Raw genomic sequence first — 20708 nt, forward strand, 5'->3', positions numbered from 1 at the left:
TTGATCTTTGGTTAATAAAAGGAAAAGTTACGTCATTATGTAGAGGGCGGAGAGGTGGACAAAATAATTTGTGTTACGAATAAGAATCACAAGAATGAACAAATAAAGAAAAAAAAATCTCTGAAAGAAAATATTTGTGTAGGTTTAACAAAAGATATTGAGTTTATGCTGTAATACGTGTATCTCATCCATTGTTACGTGAACAATAGCTTTTCTATTCTTCAATCGCTGCTTCATTTCGAGAGCAAATTTGCTTTTTTAATACACTTGTTTTCACGTCACATTTACGTGCCGTGAGTCCTAAATCCTGAATTTAGACAGAGATAGGATGCGTGATATATGAGATATAATGTAAAAATACTTGTCACTGCTTGTACACCATCCTTTTACAGGAGGCACTACTGTCGACTTTCTTGTTATTATTGATCGACGTCATTTCTGGAGATTGTGGGGCGATTACATTGCAAACTGTCATGACTGTAGCAATCATTGTAAAACCAAAATGATTTTAGTTTATATGGCTGCAGCCTCGTGATGCGTGAGTGATTACATGCGAGTCCGCCGTTGTTACGTATTTAAAGAGACAATCATATCTAGTCTGGACAAGAGCTCTGCCAGTCCCATTGCGTGTGTTTTACACCACACTTCAGACATGTACCTGTTTTGCTAACCGTAAACATATATTCATGGAATGCTAGTACATTTCTATGCAATTAAACAACGACCGTTAGTTGAATTTCATCTGTTTGTCGACGAGGTGGTGAAAGTGGGGTCTCCATCTACATACTCCTGAGTAGACACTGAAAAGGCATCGAGACTAGACATCGATCTGAATAAATAATAAGTTCAGAAGTTTCCCCAACTCTTAATTGTTCGAAAAGGGCCTCGAATCATGAAGTTTGCACTCCTCCTGCTCATCGGTTGTTTCACTGCCTCTGTGGCTCTGGGTGCTCTCGCGCCGATTCAGCAGGGTAAAGATGTCATCAATTTGGCGTTCGCAGCTGGAACAGCTTTGTTACCGAACCCAACCAATCCAAACCAGTTAGATCTGGTTATCAATACCTTCGATCCGACACCGTCTACTACCGATGAGATTTACGTGGTCAGGGATGTCATTGGTCAATTACAAGATGATGGAAACGATGGTCTGGTCACCGAAGTCCTGGCTGAAGGGTTGATCTGGCCTAGCACTGTCGAAGCTGTGCCCTGTAAGTCTTATTTTAACAAGATAATATATAATATGTTACTCTCTTAACGCAGAGGAGCCGTTTCAGCTCGAGCTAGGATAATTTCTTTGGAGTTGAATGTACTTCAAATGATAGTTGGATCCGCTCCAAGCAGTGGTCGAATGGACTCTCAAACATTAACAAACATGGATTTCCAGTCAAAACAGAATGATCTGTAATAAGCCTCCCCCCCCCCCTCCCTCCTACCAGGTGACCAGATTTTGACATTAGAACCAATTAACTTTCTATAGGCCGTGGCTTCGGATGGCAGGGGTATATTCAAGCAAAAAACTTTATGGGGAAGTACCCCTGTCTAGGGCACTGCCGCCCCTCGTTGCTTTATGTTTCTTAGTTAATCTGTGACGTCTCTAGAATCATAAGCAGCGTATTCTCCTTAAAAAAGGGGGAGTGGTCGTAAGAAGCCCAGCTTTCTGTAGATCCATTACAAGTATATCGTGTTGGTCTCGTTTCATTTTAATCCAATATTGCGCTTAGGTTCACACATACATGACATTAATGTTATATTAATTGAAATATTAATTGAAAATTATTTTGTCTTTCACACTGCTTTATATTGATACATCAAGTACTTGAGTGATCTTTTTATTTCTAATTTGTATGATAATTAATTATCAATGTCTATTTCAAAGTATTTTTCCATTAATTCAAAGTGTTTACAGGTTATTATTGTTTTAAATATTTTAAATCGATTATCCTATTTTATGTCCATTGGGGATGGGAATGGGGTATTATTTTAGGGTGATGGTCCTGGGGTTAGTTGTCCAAAAATCATGGATATCACTTTCTTTGCAATACTATATTTCTACTATTTGATTTCTGTCCTCAGGGGACGTGTTCAAAAGTAATGACTACTACTTCACTCCTGGTGGTTTCCTTCGCCCTACAAAAGACATCGGTAGCATCACACTCATAGATGCTGCTAGTCAGGGTAAGACATCGGTAGCATCACACTCATAGATGCTGCTAGTCAGGGTAAGACATCGGTAGCATCACACTCATAGATGCTGCTAGTCAGGGTAAGACATCGGTAGCATCACACTCATAGATGCTGCTAGTCAGGGTAAGATTTGATGAGCTTATGCGAAGCATCATGTTCCGCCAATGATTTCTCAGAGATCAATATCCTACAACAGCTGAGTTATGAAGTTCACCGCTGGATGGCTCCCTAACTCTTAACCTAAACCTTAACTAAAATCCGATTGCGACCTTAACCCCAAATCCGTATCTTTGTCGAATTATACGGGGTTCGAATCCCGCCGCAGCACTAACGTCCCAGCTTTGGCAAGACAGTAATCTACATATACCCCAGCCCCCCCCCCCCCCCCCCCACTCAGGGGTCGGAATGACCGCATGCGTGTTGCCAAAATGTCCGGTAAAGGGGTACTTTTCGTGCGACAAAGTCCGGCCCGAGAATTGTAAAAAAAAAAATTTAGGGGGGTCTCCAAGGCAGGAAAAGCCCGCAAAAAGCCCGCGAAAGGGGGGTTCGGAAATGTTGGCAGTCCTCAGATAGGGGGTGCCTTCAAAAAGAGGGAACGAGCATATGCGTACCCTAAATAACACTGAGTGGGGGGGCCGGGTATATACCACACTCGACCCAGGTGTTGTAAGTAGGTACCTGGTAGGATCCATTCTTTGAATGCCCTTAGCGTTACGGTTGCCAGAGCTTATAAAGCCGCCGGTAAAAATATATAAAGTCCAATGGAAGCGAATAGAGACCTTATATCATAATGTGATTTTGTATGCGTCATACAAGAACGGCATATTATTCTTTTTATTTCTATCCCTTTACTTTTCCTTCAAATTGGTCGCAAGCGGTAACTGTAGATAGATATCCAGAAGACGCTATTACCACATGGCAGGATTCAAACGCGTGCTATTTGATAAACTATAAGAGATATAAATTTATTATAGGCGTTTCATGTGTACTCACTCAGTTTTAATTCTATATGCCTGCTCCTACGTTTTTAGTATATTATGAATGTTCTATTTTCTGATTACCCAGAGTATCCCGCGGAGACCATTGACCTGACCCAGAAGACGAATCCAGATACTGTATGGTTCAAGAACGCTATCTTCATAGATGTTGACCATGATGGCAGAAAGGATATCTTGGCTGGAAGAACTAATAGTAGTAAGAATCTATGTCTATTATACTTTCATGTGTCTTCATGTCTTATTTTATTATTTTCATCATTATCATTATCATTATCATTATTCTTCTCTGTCTCATGTGTTCTGCCAAGGGCAGGTCCACACACCAGATTCTTCTTTAGTTCTTTCTCCATCCATCTCTATCTTTAGCCTTTTTCGTCATTAAGTCAGCTGATGTAACCTATCAAGTGTGACACCAACCAATTCTTGTTCTTTCTCTTCCCCGTTTACCATCCATCTCCCCTTCCAATATGTCCCTGAGCATGTTACCCTCGTAAGCAGGCACGTAGCCAGAGTTTGATGTTTGAGGGGGGGGGGGGGGGGGGGGGGGGGGGGGGGGGGGGGGGGGGGGGGGGGGGGGGGGGGAGGGGGCATATACATGTAATCGATCGAGGTCAACAAAAAGGGATCTAAAAAATTTCAACCGATCTTGGACAATTTTGTTTGGGGGTACGTGCCCCCCCCCCCCCCCCCCCCCCCGTGGCTACGTGCCTGCTCGTAAGATGTGTCCTATCAAGCTTTTCTTCCGTCTTCAGATTTTTCTCTCAAGCTCCTTTGTAAATTCACTCTATCCAACACTTCTTCACTGGTGACCCTGTCCCTCCAACTAATAACTTTCATTTGTATCTACAGCCATATTTCCAAACTTCCAATCAACCATTCCTCTGCTCTCCTGATAGTCCAAGTTTCATAGCCATAAACAGCTGCACTCTAAACCAGCCATTTGACGAGTCTCTTTCTAAGATTTAAATTGAGCCTTTTTGCTGCCAGTACCCTACTGTTGATAGAGAATGCCTTATTGGCTAGTGATGTGCTAGTTTTGATCCGGTTCTGCTTTCTTTTCACCGATTATGATGTTAAAGGTATAGACCAGTTTTGAAAACGCCCCCCTCTCAAAAAATGAAATGGAAGCTCTTATTACCAATCATGTGAATAAATATCTTGTGACTAAAACGTGATGATACAAATTTTGCCGGGAAACCGCCTACTCATTGATATATTTGGTAAATTATCATATCGATCCGGCCTGGATAGATATCGCGAACATTTGGGCATATATTTCTGCTTTTTTTGCGAATTTAGGTCGAAGTATTGCCATCTAAACCTGTGAAGACAATATCTAAACAATATTGAATGGATATTTTGCACCCAAAACCCTTGAACTTGTCATTGTCTTTATTATTATTATCACCATCATTATTATGATGATGATGATGAAACCTATTATTGTTATTTTCATCAGTATTATCAGATATAGATGGGCATTTAAATGCTCGTAAAAGGTTATTTAGAGAATGAGAAAATCATTAGACAAGTGCGATCATACCTAGAGAAAAGGAAGGAGAGAGAGAGAGAGAGAGAGAGGGGGGGGGGGAATAATACAACAATTTCCACAATTTGTCGTTAAATCATTTCTTGATAGCTAATATCCGAGATGTAAAGACAGCCCTGGTGTGGTTTAAGCAACCCAAGAAGGATCCTCTTCTCAGAACTCCATGGAAGGAAAGTGTTCTCTTTGAGGATGCAGGACCAAACTTCCAGTACCATGTCTTTGAGATGAGCCCATCCGTGACACGCCACGCCCTATTCACAACGCAATTGTTCAGCCGAAGTATTGAAGTGCATTGGAACGACGTCGTAGGTAAGAGTACATTTACATAGTGTATTTTCATTTATGACGGTATTCTGTATTTGTTAACCCATTGCTTACTGGGAGCTGGTGGTCCCTGTGTTAAGTCTATGGGAATTAGATAATTCAGTATTCAACGGGTAAAGCGCATTCAATGAGTTTAAAGATAACTTCTGTCTTTTTCTGGCAATTATAATAACGACTCTCAATCTCAATCTCGATCGGTAAATCAATTTCTACCTATAATCGTCGTTATTAAACAATTAGAATAATATTCTTTCTGATTCATGAGACACGATTTGGTGACTCGACATGTGCTCAGGCAACAATTGCATTTGGACTTATTTTATCAAACATGTCGAAGGTAAGGATTGTGGAAAGCATGGATTGGGTTGTTGATATGAGATTGTATGTTAGGTTTCGGTTACGTAAATTAATAATAAGACTTATGTTTTGCAAACAGATGACGACAGTGATGAAGACGATGACAGTGATGAAGACGACGACAGTGATGAAGACGACGACAGTGATGAAGACGGCGCTTTCGAGAACGAAGTCAAGAAGAAATACGATGCCAGGGACAACGACGACGATGACGATGATGATAATGATGATGATAGTAAGATATAAATTAAATTGTGAAATCGATGGGACATAATGATGGGTATCCATGGCACCAATAATGATGATGGTGATGGTGATGGTAGTGGTGGTAATGATGATGATGGTGGTGATGATGATGATAGTAGGCCTAGTTATTGTGTTAATACTTTGTCATGGTTTGCCGTGACCCTTCACCCTTATGATTGCACGGCAACGTTTACCATGTTTATTTTTTTATTTATGTATTTATTTCTGATTTTAAGACAGGGTGATTCATTATCACCAATAACGGTGGTCTTCCATGAAGCCCTGTTAAACATAATGAGGTACATTATAGTCTAACAAATATAATATATGATAATAATATAAATAACAAAATCTTGAACATAAATTCATAACAGCATTAAACAATAAGTAAGAACATGTTTAAACATCATTATACAAAGTATGTGGTATCCTCATTATAAAAGAATGGTAATAGACCAGTTATAAAGGTATAGACCAGTTTTGGAAACGCCCCCCTCTCAAAAAATGAAATGGAAGCTCTTATTACCAATCATGTGAAAGAATATGTTTTTACTTATACGTGATGATACAAATTTTGCCGGGAAACCGCCAACTAATTTATATATTTGGTAAATTATCATATCGATCCGGCCTAGAGATACCGCGTGGTCCCATATACATCTTTCTGTGTACAGTGCTTGTAACTTTATAGACTGGGCCAAATTTGTTATCATTTTGATGAGTCCAGAACCTTGCAGTACACACCAATACTTATATGCTAAATGATCAACCTTTTCTGATCGATTTTACAACGTTTCTTTCACAATGTAATCGCATGGCCAAAACTGGTCTATACCTTTAAGAGGATTGCGTTTTAAGTTTATATTTCGCCATGTCAAAGCAACCATTGGCTCGTGTAGATCACAACGTTTCAGTAATATACGTGCTTTAGTATAAAGGAAATCTGGTGTAATTTGCAGATTTTTAAAAGAGTTTAAGGAGTTTGTCATGATCCATCTAAATGGAAAATGTAGTCATAATTCATTTCTATAATACAAAGATAGCAAGCATTCAAACGAATCAGTTAAAATTGTACCCTTAAAAAATATCAGCAATGCTTTGTGCTTCCAAGTATTAATGTGGTTTACTGGAGCTTTTGCATACTATGCAAAAGCTCCAGTAAATCACATTAATACTTGGACTCTACTGTAGTTTAAAAAGTGTATTATGAAAGTTTAAAATTGTTTTCCAGATGACGCACCAAACTTCTTCGAGTTGACGCGACGAATAATAGAAAACGAGGGAGGCAACATGTACTTTGATAGCTTGGTAAGTTTTTAAATATATAGTTGACTTTTTGGTATCTGTCGTGTAATTGTGCACTTAAGACATACCTGTACCTATCCAGCGGCTAAATCTTTCTCTCTTTCGCTTGTTTCTCATTAATTTATAATTTCCTTGAAGTAAACAACATTCTCTTTGGATAATGTGCTAAATAAGAAACATTTATTGTATGTATTATGTGAAGGCCTTTGGTTTGAACGTTAGCACAGCGCCAATATCCGTTTGGTAAACATGTCATTTCATACCCAGGAGAGGAATTGACATAATGACGAAAGCTATTAGATTTCATATGCCTCCCCCTTCCCATGGTGACTATACTGTCTCATTAAAGAATACTTCTGAGGGAATGGAGATGATGCACACATTACTGACATTAATGCTGCTCCTGTCAGGGATTTTATAGGATTTGGGTTGAAATTGTGGTTCAGGTAAGGGTTGTGGTTAGGGTTAAGGTTAGGTAAAGTGTGGATCAAAGGTTGCAATTAGGAATTCGGTTAGTAGTCGACAATCTGACCGGTTCTTATTTTCATATCTCTATAATATTCCCTACACTTGCTGCAAGCTGCCGAAGATGGCGTTATCAACGAACTCGTACGCCCAGCCTAAGATTTTTTTTCGCAGGGCTTAGTCATTCGGGGATCACATCATCTTCAAGTTCAAGTTCAAGTTCACTTTATTCAATACTTTCATTAAAAATATACAAAGGAATACAAACATATAAAAGTTACAATATAATACATGTATCAAATTATAACATGAAAATAACACATAAGACATGAGGAACAAGGGGAAAACATTTTAAATATGTACATTAATGAAAGTATTTGGAGACTAGACAGGATGGCCGGGCCTTGTGTAAAAGTCTGTCTCCAGTAATTGTATAAAAAACGAAGTACATTATTTAAATTATTTATTTTTACAAAAGGAAGAAAAAAGGGAAATAATTTGCATTTACACATACATTCTTTCTCATACACACCAACACACACTTTTCTGTCTGATGCATATTAAAATATAGGTTATTGCACTATTGAGTATTGTCTTAATAAGTACAGTTTAAATTTTCTTTTAAAACTATTCAGTGATGGGCTCAGTCTAATATCTATTGGTTTGTCATTCCAAATGTTGGGACCCCTAAAGAAAATTGTATTTTGGGAAACTAGTGTCCTTACCCCTGGAATATGATTTTTTTTTTGAACACCTGGGTTGGTGGCCATGAATATTTTTATTAAGTTGAAAATAACGCAAAATAGAATTTGGTAAAAGTTTTTTAAAGCATAAATACATAAAAATTGCACATTAATACACATAAATATCGTCTACTCTTAAAATGTTTAGGTTGTAAAAAAGAGGAATAGTATGGGCAAGGTATTGGCTGTGCGATATAATTCTTATAATTTTCTTCTGTAGTTAATTAAAAGCCTATTTGTATTTTGTATACTAGAGCATGCCCATACAAGAATACAATAATTTAAGTGGGGTAATATTAATGTATTATATAAAATCATCAATATTTCTTTAGGAACATATTTCAATTTATAAAATACACCAACATATTTAGCCAATCTATTGCAGACGACACCAGCCATTGTGTTCCTCCCAATTTAATTTATCATCAATTGTGACTCCTAAAAATGTTAAATGTGTGACCTGTTTAATAACAGATTCCTTCACTTCGACGTTTATTTGAGTAACATCGATGTGTTTTTTTAAATATTGGTTACAAGTTTATTTGTATATAACCAATCAACCAGTTTAGCAAATTCTGCATTAAACCTATTTTGAAGAGCTACAATATCTTGATTGGACATGAACACACTAGTGTCATCTGCAAATAATATTAGTTCTAGCACTTTTGAAACATTGCAAATATCATTTACATATAAAAGAAATAATAATGGCCATTGTCTGTGATTCAAACTTTTCTAATACAACATATTGTTTGCGATTACTTAAATAACTTTTAAACCATTCCAGTACAATTCCTCTAAAACCATAACATTCCAACTTTTTGAACAAAATTGAGTGATCAAGAGATTCAAAGGCCTTGTTAAGATCTAAAAACAGGCCAATCATTCAATTCACTTTGAATTTGAATTTGACTATATAAACATTTCTCTAAAATCTTTTAAAAAATAGGAAGAATAGATATGGGCCTATAATTTGATAAATTATCTTTTGATCCATTTTTATAAATGGGAATCATTTTGCAATTTTAAGTTTATCTGGGACAATACCAGCATTTAAAGATAAATTGATAATGCAGATGAATTACTTTTTGTTACATATTGCATACAGTCCCCAGAATTTACGAAAGAAGAAGACAGTGTATGGCCTATATTTACAAAGTATTTATTAAAAGCATTACACATTGCACCTGTCCCATTTATTGTTGCATCATTCCACTGAATTGAACTTAGTAGCACCTTCTTCTTCTTCGGGGCGACAAGGTTTATTGCCGTTTGGTCTATGACCAGTTCGTCTACTACCCAATTGGCCTATTCCCATTTGGTCTACACCCAGCCCGTCTAATATCCACATTGTTTAAAAATCATTTCGTGTACTTGTCATTTGGTCTAATTACCATCTAGGCTAGTAGTCATTTGGTTTAATTTCCCTTTGGTTTAATATTCAATAAGTCTACTACCCATTTGGTCTATTGCTCATTTAGTCTAATTTCAAGTTCGTCTAAATTCCACTTTGTATAATGCCCATTTCGTCTACTACCCATATGGTATAATAATCATATAATCATAATAATGATATACATCAAATGATTATTAGACCATATGGATGATAGACGAAATGGGCAAAAAAAATTATTTCATCATTTTTTTCTCCTCGATAGATCGATGATATCAATGGGGATGGAAGACTGGATATCGTAGCTACGATCAGCAGGTATAAAACTGACTAATCCGGTCACACTAACAAGACCGACGATAGACCGACGACAGACCGATGACAAACCGAACACAAACCGAACACAAAATGACATTAGCCCGAATTGAAATCGGTCGGTTTAGAGTCGGTGTGGAGTAGATTTAGCGGTGTGATTGTTCTGATGTCGAGTTATATAATAAAAAGACTGATACCCAACTTTACATGAGCCATGGTGTTCATGGTTCTCAAGCTGCGAGAGAATATTTTAACAAATTTTGTCCGTATCAGGACAATTATTAGCCCCTGGAAATCACCCCCGGAAAATTACCCCCCGTAAAACTACCCCAATGACAATTACCCCACCCCTGAAAATATCCCCCTAGGACAATTATTAACCCCCTCCCGGAAAATTACCCTCCTGTTCCTTAAAGGGGAAGTCCACCCTGATAATAAGTTGGTTATAATAAAAGAAGATTATTTTCGGTGGAAATTTTCCTCAGGAGGTAATTGTCCTAGAACCAATTTTGTCTTATGCAAATAAACAAAAGGTAAGGATAATTATTGTTCAACGAATGACAAGAACGTAAAATCCTAAACAAAAACATTATGGCAAGACGATGAATCGAAGGTTAGAATAATGTGGGTAGGGTATAGAAGCCTTCCCTCCCACCTCCCGTCTAACCCTACGGAGAAACAAAATAAACATCTGTTCAAACAAAACAAAACACAGCGAATTGATTTTTTTGTTGAAGTTTTGCTTTCAAAAATACATTTAAGCTTGTATTTAGTTTAGAAAACGTTCAGTTGAACTGGCCTTGAGCGTGAAGATTTTGCAAGATGAAGTATCGAAACGTTACCCTTTCAATGAATTTAATATGTTGGTCTATCGTTTCTACCATCCTCGATGAAGGGGGGAGGGGGGAAGGGGGAAGCTTGGGGGATTTTGCATCAACTTCCTTCTTTCTATACATGTGCCTTGCTTAAATTTATTGATAATCGAGAAAATTATTTGAAGGCAGTGATGCTAGAACCGTTACGGAGAAAGTGTTTTTAATTTTTCAGCACGACAAACGGGAAACTGGTAGCATTCGAGATCCCCGATGATTGGGAGAACGGTGAATGGACCCAACACGTGTTAGCTGAAGGCTTCAAACCACCGGAACCTAACCCTCGACCAGGAAGAGGTTCCCCAGGAAGAGCACAGGTTTTCTTCCCTGACATTAATCAATCAAGGTATGTGTGCCCCATCAGTGGCGTAGCCAGGATGGAAGGGGGCTCGGATATAATTATTCCTATGCTTCTCGATACCCAAAAGAACCATTATGAAGAAATCGAGCAAATGAAATGTTAAAGGTCTGGCCATATCCGCAGAAAGTTTCCAAATTTGCTGACCGAAAATCTTAAAATTTGTAATCTATAATAATTTGTGCGTGTTAATACGTCTCCTATGTTTTGTACACTGTTTTGTTATTGTTATATTTTTTATAGCCAATTGTTGGAACTTGTATGTATCTTTTAATAACAGGGACTGCCTCGACAGAACCTTATGGTTTTATTTGCAGTTTCCCCAATTAATTTCTATTGCTGATTAACTTTGTATAATTCCGGTATATTTTTAGACATGTTTCCATTTTATGTGTGTTCTGTGTTTTCTATATTGTATATAATCTGTATCTTATATGTTTTTTATGGATTTGAATTGAAATAAAACTTGAACTTGAAAATAATAATGAGGTGGATGTCACATCCTAAAACCCTTCCATCTCCAGCCACTATTCTCTCAACATCCTCCTGTTTCAGGACCGTCATGGTCGATAATTATATCTTTTTTCACTTGGCATTGGCAGGATGAAGCCGTTTATACTGATGACTGGAGACGATGATGGCAGGGTGTACGTCGTCAAACCTCTGAACGACGCCGACCCATCTGATTGGTCGTACAAGGCTGACGTGCTGTTCGAAGCAGAGGGCAACACAATAGGCGATCTGACTTATGCGGACGTGGATGGAGACGGTGTAAAGGAGGTCTTTGTTCCGATGTTTAATGCCGGTCAAGTGCGCATCGTTCCCTATAAAGACATAGATTTGTCAAGCGTCTTTGTGCAACCAGCAGTAAATGATTTTTCTTCCTCATATGACGGTACTTTGTAGTCACCACACCAACCAAAGATAACATAACCCTATACCATGGGGTGTATACAATGGGATTTCCCATAGTGTGATCACAGTACTACGTATATGTATTTCTGATGTTAGGGACTTTTAGATTTACACGACGAGAGCGTGGACTGCCGCGTGTGGCACTGGGCCGTGCCCGGCAGTGCCTTAAAAGGACGTCACATTACCTTAAAAGGATGTCACACATGGCGGTCCATGTTCTCGTCGTGTAAATCTAAAAGTCCCTATTGTCTTGCAGCTATCGACAATGATTTTCCCTTACTTCAACATATATTAGTACGTTGAAAACTGAATGCGCAGAAAATTAACAACCTTCGTGGCCATGAAAACTTATTTTAAAAAAGTACAGATACTACAAATTACAGTTAGATGCCCCTATTCTCTCTCCCTTTCTCTCTCTCTGTCCCTCCCCATCTCTCTCTCTCTCTCTCTCTCTCTCTTTCTCTCGTCTTTATTTATCTCTCTATCTTCACCGATCTCTTGCTCTTTTTCCTCTTTGCATCTTTCTCTATTTCTCTTTCTTGCTCCCCATCCTTTCTTTATGACTCTCTCTATGACACCCTCTCCCTCTTCCTACAATTTAATATCATTTTCTTACTCTCTAATACTATGTTCTTTTCTATTTTCTTTTGTTATTCACTTCCCGCTTCTTATCCATTGCCAGTTTTCATATAGCAATTATGATTGATCTTTATGGATTATTCATAAAAGAAATACTTGAAAGTTCTAATGTAGAAAAAGAATAAGCGACTGATGGATGTGGATAATGATAAAGTTTTGACCTGTTATTACTTTGTTACATTCTTTTTTTTTAAAACTGAACAATCGCATTACTTCGTCTATCATGTTATGTGAATGAAGTTCAAAGAACAGACGATTTTGATTGACCGCGAGCAACAACAAAAAATATTGTCATATTAATTGATTGCTTCCAAATAGGTGATTTAATTTGGTTGTTTATTTGTTGTCACTGTTCGTCATTTTGTTGAGATCATTTTGAATATTTATCTTCAACGATAAAACCCTAACATTGTCCCCGTATTTTCATTTCCAGATTCAAGGTAATGTAAAGTCATATACGTCTTATTTTGCGTGTAATCTGTATAGTAGCTCTTTCGTGAAATCTTCTTGTCAACTGAAAAGGCATTTTGGTGATGTGGAGCCTCATAGTGATAATAAATAGCACCTCCCCAAACGAATCATTATGTCAACAACAATTTGTCTTTCTCAGAAAATTGATAGTATTATGTGAGTGTGAGTGTGAGGGGGGAGAGAGAGAGAGAGAGAGAGGGGGAGAGGGGGAGAGAGAGGGGGAAGAGAGAGAGAGAGAGAAATATCAATAGAGATGGATACATGGGTAAATACATTGGAAATCGTAGAGAAAAGAAGAGAGGAGAGAGAGAGAGAGAGATAGATATACAAAGATGTGAGATTTCATGATGTCGCGTGTGGTATGATATGGAATTATGGTGCGGTGTGGTGTGAGCCTTTGGACCTAAACTGCAAATATCACTTGGATAGACAGAAGTATAAACATGAAAGTCAAAGAAAGCGCAGCGCCACTCGGTTGTACTTTGGAGCATAGAATATTTCTTTGCCTCGCCTTTAACTAATGTCCTTGGTTTCATCGAGAATAACAAGTTCATTTCTATAAGGAGAGGAGAGCTACAGGAATATCACAGGACGTTCTCGTCGTGCAAATCTAAAAGTCCCTAATTTTAATTGTAAGACAGATCCTGATTCAGTCATGTAACTTGGGTCCATTTTTTTTGTGGGGGGGGGGGGGGGCAAACCTCTTACTGAGAAATGTGAATTGGCATATTGCCGCGCCACCGATTTGGACTGGGTAATATTATGACTGTGTGGATCGTCATTTTTCTTATAATTATCTTTTTCCACCCTTGCTTTCTTTATCCCTTCTTTCCCCCCTTTCTCTTCTTTTCAATCCATTATCCAATTCGATGGGTTTTTGATGGGGGGGGGGGGGGGGGGGGGGGGGGGTGGGGGTCGATGGGGAGTGGCATGTCAGTGCCATATATACGGCACTGGGGCACGTTCTGCAGGCACTCCCTCATAGCTTCGTCAATATCACTTCGAAGTCAGTAAAGAAATTAGCTTAAATATTCTTAACTCATTTTCTATCGAATTTGCGCTCGTTGAAATTCTAATGCACATTTTAGTCTGAATTAATTTGATGGCAAAAGAGAGCAAGCCAATTGTTCTTTTAATAAACCGATGCACAATTCTTGAGAAACAATGACTGATCTTAAGCTCGTTTCCTTATAAATCCATGTCCAGTATCCCCATATACAGTTAGCAACTGAATTATTCATACCCATTGTAAATTTGATCCCTACCCCTCAAAAATGAAAGTTAGACTGGTTGCATTAGGGCCTCTGTTCAATATTTTTGATGTAAACTTTAATATGTCACGTTCACAAGAAATATAAATCAGGACAAATCAATTATTCGCATGAAAAATGAAATTACTAACCTTGGTGAGGGTATGAATAGTTCAGTTGTTGACTGTATATTTCTGAACAATGGCGTACACCTTGACCCGTTATCGGTGCAAACTTTATGCATGACATACACAGTTAAGGTCAACCCATGCAACCTCAACAATAAATGTATTCTAACAAACTTGGGGGGTGTTTCACAAAGATCCTAAGTTGAACTTATCTCTAAGTTAGACTTAACAGTTATGGAAAGCCGTTGGCATCCTTGAAAATATTTTGTAAAAGTTATTTTAAAAGGCATAAAATGTACATTCAAATCATTCATATTTTCTATTATCATGGGAGATTTCATGTTCTTGATGTGGAATTTATGAAAAGTCTAAAATACTTGAATTTTTGATTTTGAATATATTTCATTATAAGGCTACAAATGGCCCTCCATAATATTTAAGTCCAACTTAGAGTTAAGTTCGACTTAGAATCTTTGTGAAACACCCCCCAGGGACCACTTCAATATCCGACCAGAGGTGGCGGCCAAATGTCCATGATTGTGCATAATGTGTATGGGTAAAAAGGCACAACAGTTGACGGTTGTTCGAATACTAGTAGTATACAAGTTATGGGGGCGGTAGCTGAAGAAATGCAGCACTATAGCGCACCCCCTCAACCTCAATTTAAGCCCATGACTGCGCATGACAGTGTATGGGAAAAAAGACAGAAAAGCTCCGACCTTTTAGTTTGTATAAAAATTGCTGCATTTTCATTGTTTATTTAAAGACAGGATGTCAGATGTTGATGAGAAGCTCTTCCGGGTCATGATGTAGTGTGTCACTCGATCCATCTCAACAGCTATCACTAAGAGTTTTAGTTTAATTGACAATACAGAGGTAATCATGTACATTTTTCTACATAATGTATATCATTGGGGTATATACTATAGCTAAGGGGTACGATTGACACATTGTCCCGCAATCAATGGTGACAAAAAGAGAGAAAGAGAAAAGAAAGAAAACGGACAAGAAAGAGATAGAGAGAGAGAGAGAGGGGGGGGGGTGTAATGCGAGGGAAGAGAATGGAAGGGGAAGAAGAGTGGGGGGTAACTAGTGGACAATGAAGAAAGATAGGTAGACAGATACAAACGGGGGAAAGAAATAGACATAACACGCTGTAGCTGGAGCTGCTGGATCATTCCAACTAAAACAACTTTTATTTATAAACAATACGGCCCGAATTCACAAAGGAGGTTTGTCGACAAACCTTGGTTTTCGTACGTCATAATTATGACGCGTTTTACGCGTTTTTTTACAAACCTGGTTTGTAAAGAACAAAAGGAGGTTTGGCGAAACAAAAGGAGGTTTGAGCTCAAACCTTGCTTTGTGAATTCGGGCCTACAAGTTTTGAACGTCTCATTCAAGAGTTAAGAAACACATCTAACACTCTCTGAATGCAAAAAACGAAGGATTAAACAATGATTGCCTTTATTCGAATGCATTCAAACAACAATCTGAATTCACTTTAGGTATCATACCTTAGTCAAACCAACGAGACAAACTCCAGACCGACAACAGACTAAACATAACATTACATTTGTTTGTTTGTTCGTTTGTTTGTTTTATTTCTGTATAAAAGATACATCATGCATTCACAGTAAATCAATAACGAATAAAATTATAAATTACAAGATTAAAAAAACGGCTGGATAGCCCATATTCAGCGGTATCGTTATGATGCCGCTGGTCTTTCATGGGGACCAAACGCCCAAGAATCGGTCGCCAGGTTTGGAGTCGGTTTGGCGGTGTGACTGAGGTATTACAGGTTGAGGGCTATTAAAAAAAAATCTACATTATTATGTTATGTATGTACTATTTATGTACTTAGCTTTATCGTTTAAAGGGGTTATTCAATCAAAAAATAAAGTCGTTAAGAAAGATTACTCTAAGTTTAAAAAAAATATATATATTATTTTTATTATTTTTATTTTATCACGGTGGCATACTTCAGCCAATGGCTGTTCTTAAGCATGGCCGTGCAAACAAAAAGCAATCACAATAATTATACAAAGAAACATACATTATAGACTAACATGATTTACATACAAAGTTTTAAAAAAACATACACATATATATAAAAAATAAGTAAGAAGGCGAGAAATCCAAACAAGCCCTTATTTAGAAAAAGAAAACGAACAGAAAAAAATAGAAGAAAAACAAATCAGTTGACATATAGGTTCATTATTCCGATAGATATTTGGTCCGTATATAATTATATACGGTATAGGCTTACAGTATGTAACCACGTGATTATTCCAGTCGATAATAAATGGCTTTATTTCATAGTGTTCATTGGTCAGTTTGGTCAGTAGATTGTGACGTAGGACGTGGATGATTCTCCCATTTGCCGTGTACAAAAATATACCTTTTCCCCTTCAACTTGGTTTTGGCAGGTCAACGTGTAAATTCTTGTAGATGGAGTATGCTGCAAAAAGCCCTAGTTTTAGTCCAAAGTGATTCGAGTTGCCGCCATTTTCTTGTAATAGTCCATGGTTTCGTCGATTGCTTTGATTGCATCAGGTGTCATGTCTGACCTTTGAAGTTTTGGTCGCGATGGTTGGAAAGACGACGACGCTAACGCTCTTTGGTGTGTCACACCCCCACTACCCATCGGGTACAAGGTCTTCCACTCACCCCCTATCGCCGGACTAGCATCCCAGGATAGTAGCCTCTCATCCCAAGGCATTCCGCAAGCTGCGAAATACTTCGGTAAGAGCTCTCTGGGGTTGGATACGAGCTCGTCAATATCAATCACTACTGGTTCCGGGTCAAAGTGTTCCTTGACGTGCAGCCATAGATCGTACTGGCACTTGTAGGTGTATCCCGGCATCATGAATCCCGGGTCTGTAGTGAGGTCAAAGGTGGACTCGTCGATAGGTTTCTGACCCGGCAGCGGATGTGCCTTCATCTGAGCCATGAGTAGGTTCCTCCATGACGGGAACATCCTCTCAGGATCACGGATCAAGAAGGTGTGTTTGAAGCCGGATTCTTTGCTTGGGAGTAGATCCAGGAAGTTGGTGACGCCGTATGCCATGTCTTTCAAGAATATAGATCGATCTTCAGGTAAGGAATTCAGCTGCTCCCGGACGCCGTCTCGTCTGTAGAGACAGGTTGATGAATCGCGAGCAGGGTAGTGATTATAGGAACCATATCGATGAAATGAAAGGAAAGAGAAGGAGAGAAAGCATGACACTGAGTGAGTGTGAGAAATTGCTTTGTATTTTCACTTGTAACAGAATGAAATTTTCACCATTTTGGAGAGCGCACATTTTGTATGGTTTCCAGAATAGGATAGAGGAGCTTTCGCCTTTCATAATCATATCCCAACCAGAGCAACCCAGAGCAATCCTCCCCATTATGCACCCATGCTTATAAAACACACAATTAAAGGAGCTTCTTATATTTTAGTTTGTAATAGAATGTAATTCAGATGGCAAATCATTTCTATAGATTATTTGTAGAGGAGATTCCCCTCATATCCAGCAGATCAATTTTCCGGATACGGCACGGTACGAGGAAGAGTAAACGAGAGAGACATACACTTTCAGGAATCTTTAACAACTCTTAGCATATTTTCCAACATTTTTTGGTTGGTGATACTTTCATTATTAGGGCCCCCGTTGTATAACACTTACCATTGATGGTAACTTTACCATCAATGGCAACTACCATGGTAACAGGGCTCAACAGCCAATCAAAATCAAGGTTTCCATAGTAGTTACTATTGATATGGCAAACTTACCATCAATGGTAAGTTTTGTGCAACGGGGCCCTAACGACTCTATAATTATTTTGTAATTATTAGAAATAATGAGAACAATTATGAAAATGAGTCACCAAACTAAATACAACATAGAGGCTTAAAACTAACTTACAATAATATTGAGAGATCCATCATTTCTGGCTTCAGTTGGTGTTCTAGAGGTGTTCCTTTCACAGCAGCTTTTACCCTAGCGATGTAATCATCAGCATCAAAATTAGTCACACTCCTCGGCAACGTCAAACCCATGTATTTCATGGCGTAGTCTTGAAAGAAGGCTAGACAGTAAGGCTCGAACCAAATCTGAAAAACAAATACGATAGGAAAGAACACAATGGCAGTGGAAACAGAATGTATTTGTATAATGTATTTTGTAAAATGTAAGGTAAACATGGTAAAAATTGATTGCAACAACTTTAGAGTTGAAGCATCCCTCCCCCCCCCCTCCCCCCCTCTCTCTCTCTCTCTCTCTCTCTCACTCTCTCTCTCTCTCTCTCTCTAAAACACTGCTGCTTTCGAGAAATTGGTGCTCCCGGTAAATTTCAAATATTTAAAATAGCGCCTAAGGCCATTCCATGGTGGCGACCTTGACAATCTCAGAATATGCCAATCGGTCGATTTTAGTCAAGAAGCATTGTTTTAATTAAAGCTAAAGTAATATCAGTCTTGAGAGGGAGCTAAACTACATAAAGAGTTAATTATTTTCAATTTTCATCACTTTAGACTCGTTTTCAACCGCGACAACCGCGATCATTGAAAATAATAACATTGCATATGCTTCCAATATGTTCATTTGAACCAAATTCATAACCCCATACCCAAACTTTGTATCACCTTTAATGCTTCGAAATTCTCCAGCTCAATCTATGATTGTTACAGTATTCCTGACTTGTTTCAGAATACATGTAATTGTAAACTGAAATAAAGACCATCTTTTCGAAAAGAGAATCCTGATTAAGATAAAGGTGACTAATTATTAATGCAGGGTTATAAGGGTTATTTATTTATTTACCACGATAATAAAACAGAAAACTTTCATAGAGTTTCAAATAGATGATAGCTAATTCATTCGAATTGTGATTTTTTTTCTTCTCATACCTTTGTATTGTCTATGAAGCTGAAACATTTTGTTATCGCAGTTGAAATAGACCGTGGGACACACCACATGATGACCCGGAAGGGCTTCTGGGGGTTGCTGTCGGTAGACATTCCGACACCCTGCATACAACAGAATATCATTAATGAGATTATATAAGAATAAGATGATTATACGAAAAAAGTAAATTCACCAAAAGAGATTCAGAGGCTAAGATGATTTATTATTTCTTTATTGCAACCAAAACTCGAGGTTAGATTTTTAAAAATGATGCAAAGAAGTATAAAGGGAGAGATTCCCAGCATTGTTTCATTAATAGGCGCAATTAAAAGAGACAGGGCATTAATCATAATACATATGCCAATAACACAAGAATGATATGTAAAGCGTTGGTCACAACCGGCCGTGCGTGTTTTTAGTCCGTACGGTTTTTGGGGAGGCCACGGCCGCCACGTTTTTCTGAAAACGTAGGGAGGGAGTGGCAAAGGCAGGGAGGGAGTACCGGGCTCGCACGTCACACGCACTGGGGTTAATCGGTAGCCCGAACGCAGCCCGAACGCAGCGAAAGTTCCTCGTACACTAAAAGTCCTACGGTGTGTCTGCGTGCTCCAAAATCCGTACGGAGTCGGTACTCACCACGTACCGATACCCAAATTTTGCCCACGTTTTTGCACGTAGACAGCACGCACTTGCAAGTACGGCGGGATGTGACCACCGCATAACGCTATGCAGAACTAAACTGTAAGATATATGTCATGGAAAACAACAATTTTTATTTTCAAAATCCATGCCAGCCTTTACCCTGTACCATTGATATCATTATTACCCTACAATGAATCATGATTATATTTCAGTTGTACTCACTTATGTAGAACTACGTATATAGCACGGTAAAAAAGCCTATGATCGAAGTATTAGCAGCAAGAATAGGGATGCTCGATTCGATGGTAGGCTACTGTATGACGGGGATACTTTAAACGTCTTAAGACGTTCGATGACAAGACGAATTCTTTGCATCAATGCACACGTATTCATGCTATTATGTGAGCATAATAGTTGTGCGAGAAGAGAGTTTGCTCATCTTCTTAGGGTGTTATTTTAAGGTGATTCACAGTGTACGTGCGTGTGAGTCTGGGACTCGTATTCATGAAACATTACTGACCAAATTGAAAATCTAGGCATGGAGTAGTACTCCTGGGGGTGTTTCACAAAGACTAAGATCGACTTAAGTTGGACTTAACTATGGCAGGCCATTCATGCCATCATTTACTATCACCGTTTCCTGGCATTGATCTCTAAAG

The 20708-nt window shown here is 38.4% G+C and overlaps 2 protein-coding genes across 2 annotated transcripts; one reads left to right on the plus strand and one right to left on the minus strand.

The window, feature by feature from the left end:
• The first annotated feature begins 545 nt into the window (after positions 1–545).
• LOC115921773 (transcription elongation factor SPT5-like) lies at positions 546–12166 on the plus strand. The gene is made up of 9 exons (XM_030979935.1): positions 546–1208; positions 2074–2307; positions 3250–3378; positions 4822–5040; positions 5492–5647; positions 6890–6966; positions 9830–9882; positions 10927–11097; positions 11712–12166. The coding sequence occupies exons 4-9, from the start codon at positions 4956–4958 to the stop codon at positions 12013–12015; spliced, it is 846 nt and encodes a 281-aa protein (XP_030835795.1). The 5' UTR covers positions 546–1208; positions 2074–2307; positions 3250–3378; positions 4822–4955; the 3' UTR covers positions 12016–12166.
• Positions 12167–15956: 3790 nt separating this feature from the next.
• LOC115918467 lies at positions 15957–20382 on the minus strand. Its single transcript, XM_030979937.1, has 4 exons — positions 20272–20382; positions 19410–19529; positions 18427–18614; positions 15957–17649 (listed from the first exon to the last, which is right to left on the minus strand). Exons 2-4 carry the CDS (start codon positions 19518–19520, stop codon positions 16995–16997), a joined length of 954 nt encoding a protein of 317 aa, XP_030835797.1. The 5' UTR covers positions 19521–19529; positions 20272–20382; the 3' UTR covers positions 15957–16994.
• Between the last annotated feature and the right edge of the window lie 326 nt (positions 20383–20708).

Source organism: Strongylocentrotus purpuratus, unplaced genomic scaffold (genome assembly GCF_000002235.5).
Source record: "Strongylocentrotus purpuratus isolate Spur 01 unplaced genomic scaffold, Spur_5.0 spur5_scaffold_10, whole genome shotgun sequence".
NCBI lineage: Eukaryota > Metazoa > Echinodermata > Echinoidea > Camarodonta > Strongylocentrotidae > Strongylocentrotus > Strongylocentrotus purpuratus.

What these genes read in the sequence shown, in the direction of transcription:
- LOC115921773 (XM_030979935.1), top strand. Translation starts at nt 4,956, where the DNA reads ATGAGCCCATCCGTGACACGCCACGCCCTATTCACAACGCAATTGTTC. An exon ending in ATCGTAGCTACGATCAGCAG is followed by an intron (nt 9,883 to 10,926) that starts GTATAAAACTGA and finishes TTAATTTTTCAG; the next exon opens with CACGACAAACGGGAAACTGG. An exon ending in CCTGACATTAATCAATCAAG is followed by an intron (nt 11,098 to 11,711) that starts GTATGTGTGCCC and finishes TGGCATTGGCAG; the next exon opens with GATGAAGCCGTTTATACTGA.
- LOC115918467 (XM_030979937.1), bottom strand. Translation starts at nt 19,520, where the DNA reads ATGTCTACCGACAGCAACCCCCAGAAGCCCTTCCGGGTCATCATGTGG. An exon ending in GCTTCATAGACAATACAAAG is followed by an intron (nt 18,615 to 19,409) that starts GTATGAGAAGAA and finishes TTTGTTTTTCAG; the next exon opens with ATTTGGTTCGAGCCTTACTG. An exon ending in ATGGATCTCTCAATATTATT is followed by an intron (nt 17,650 to 18,426) that starts GTAAGTTAGTTT and finishes CTGTCTCTACAG; the next exon opens with ACGAGACGGCGTCCGGGAGC.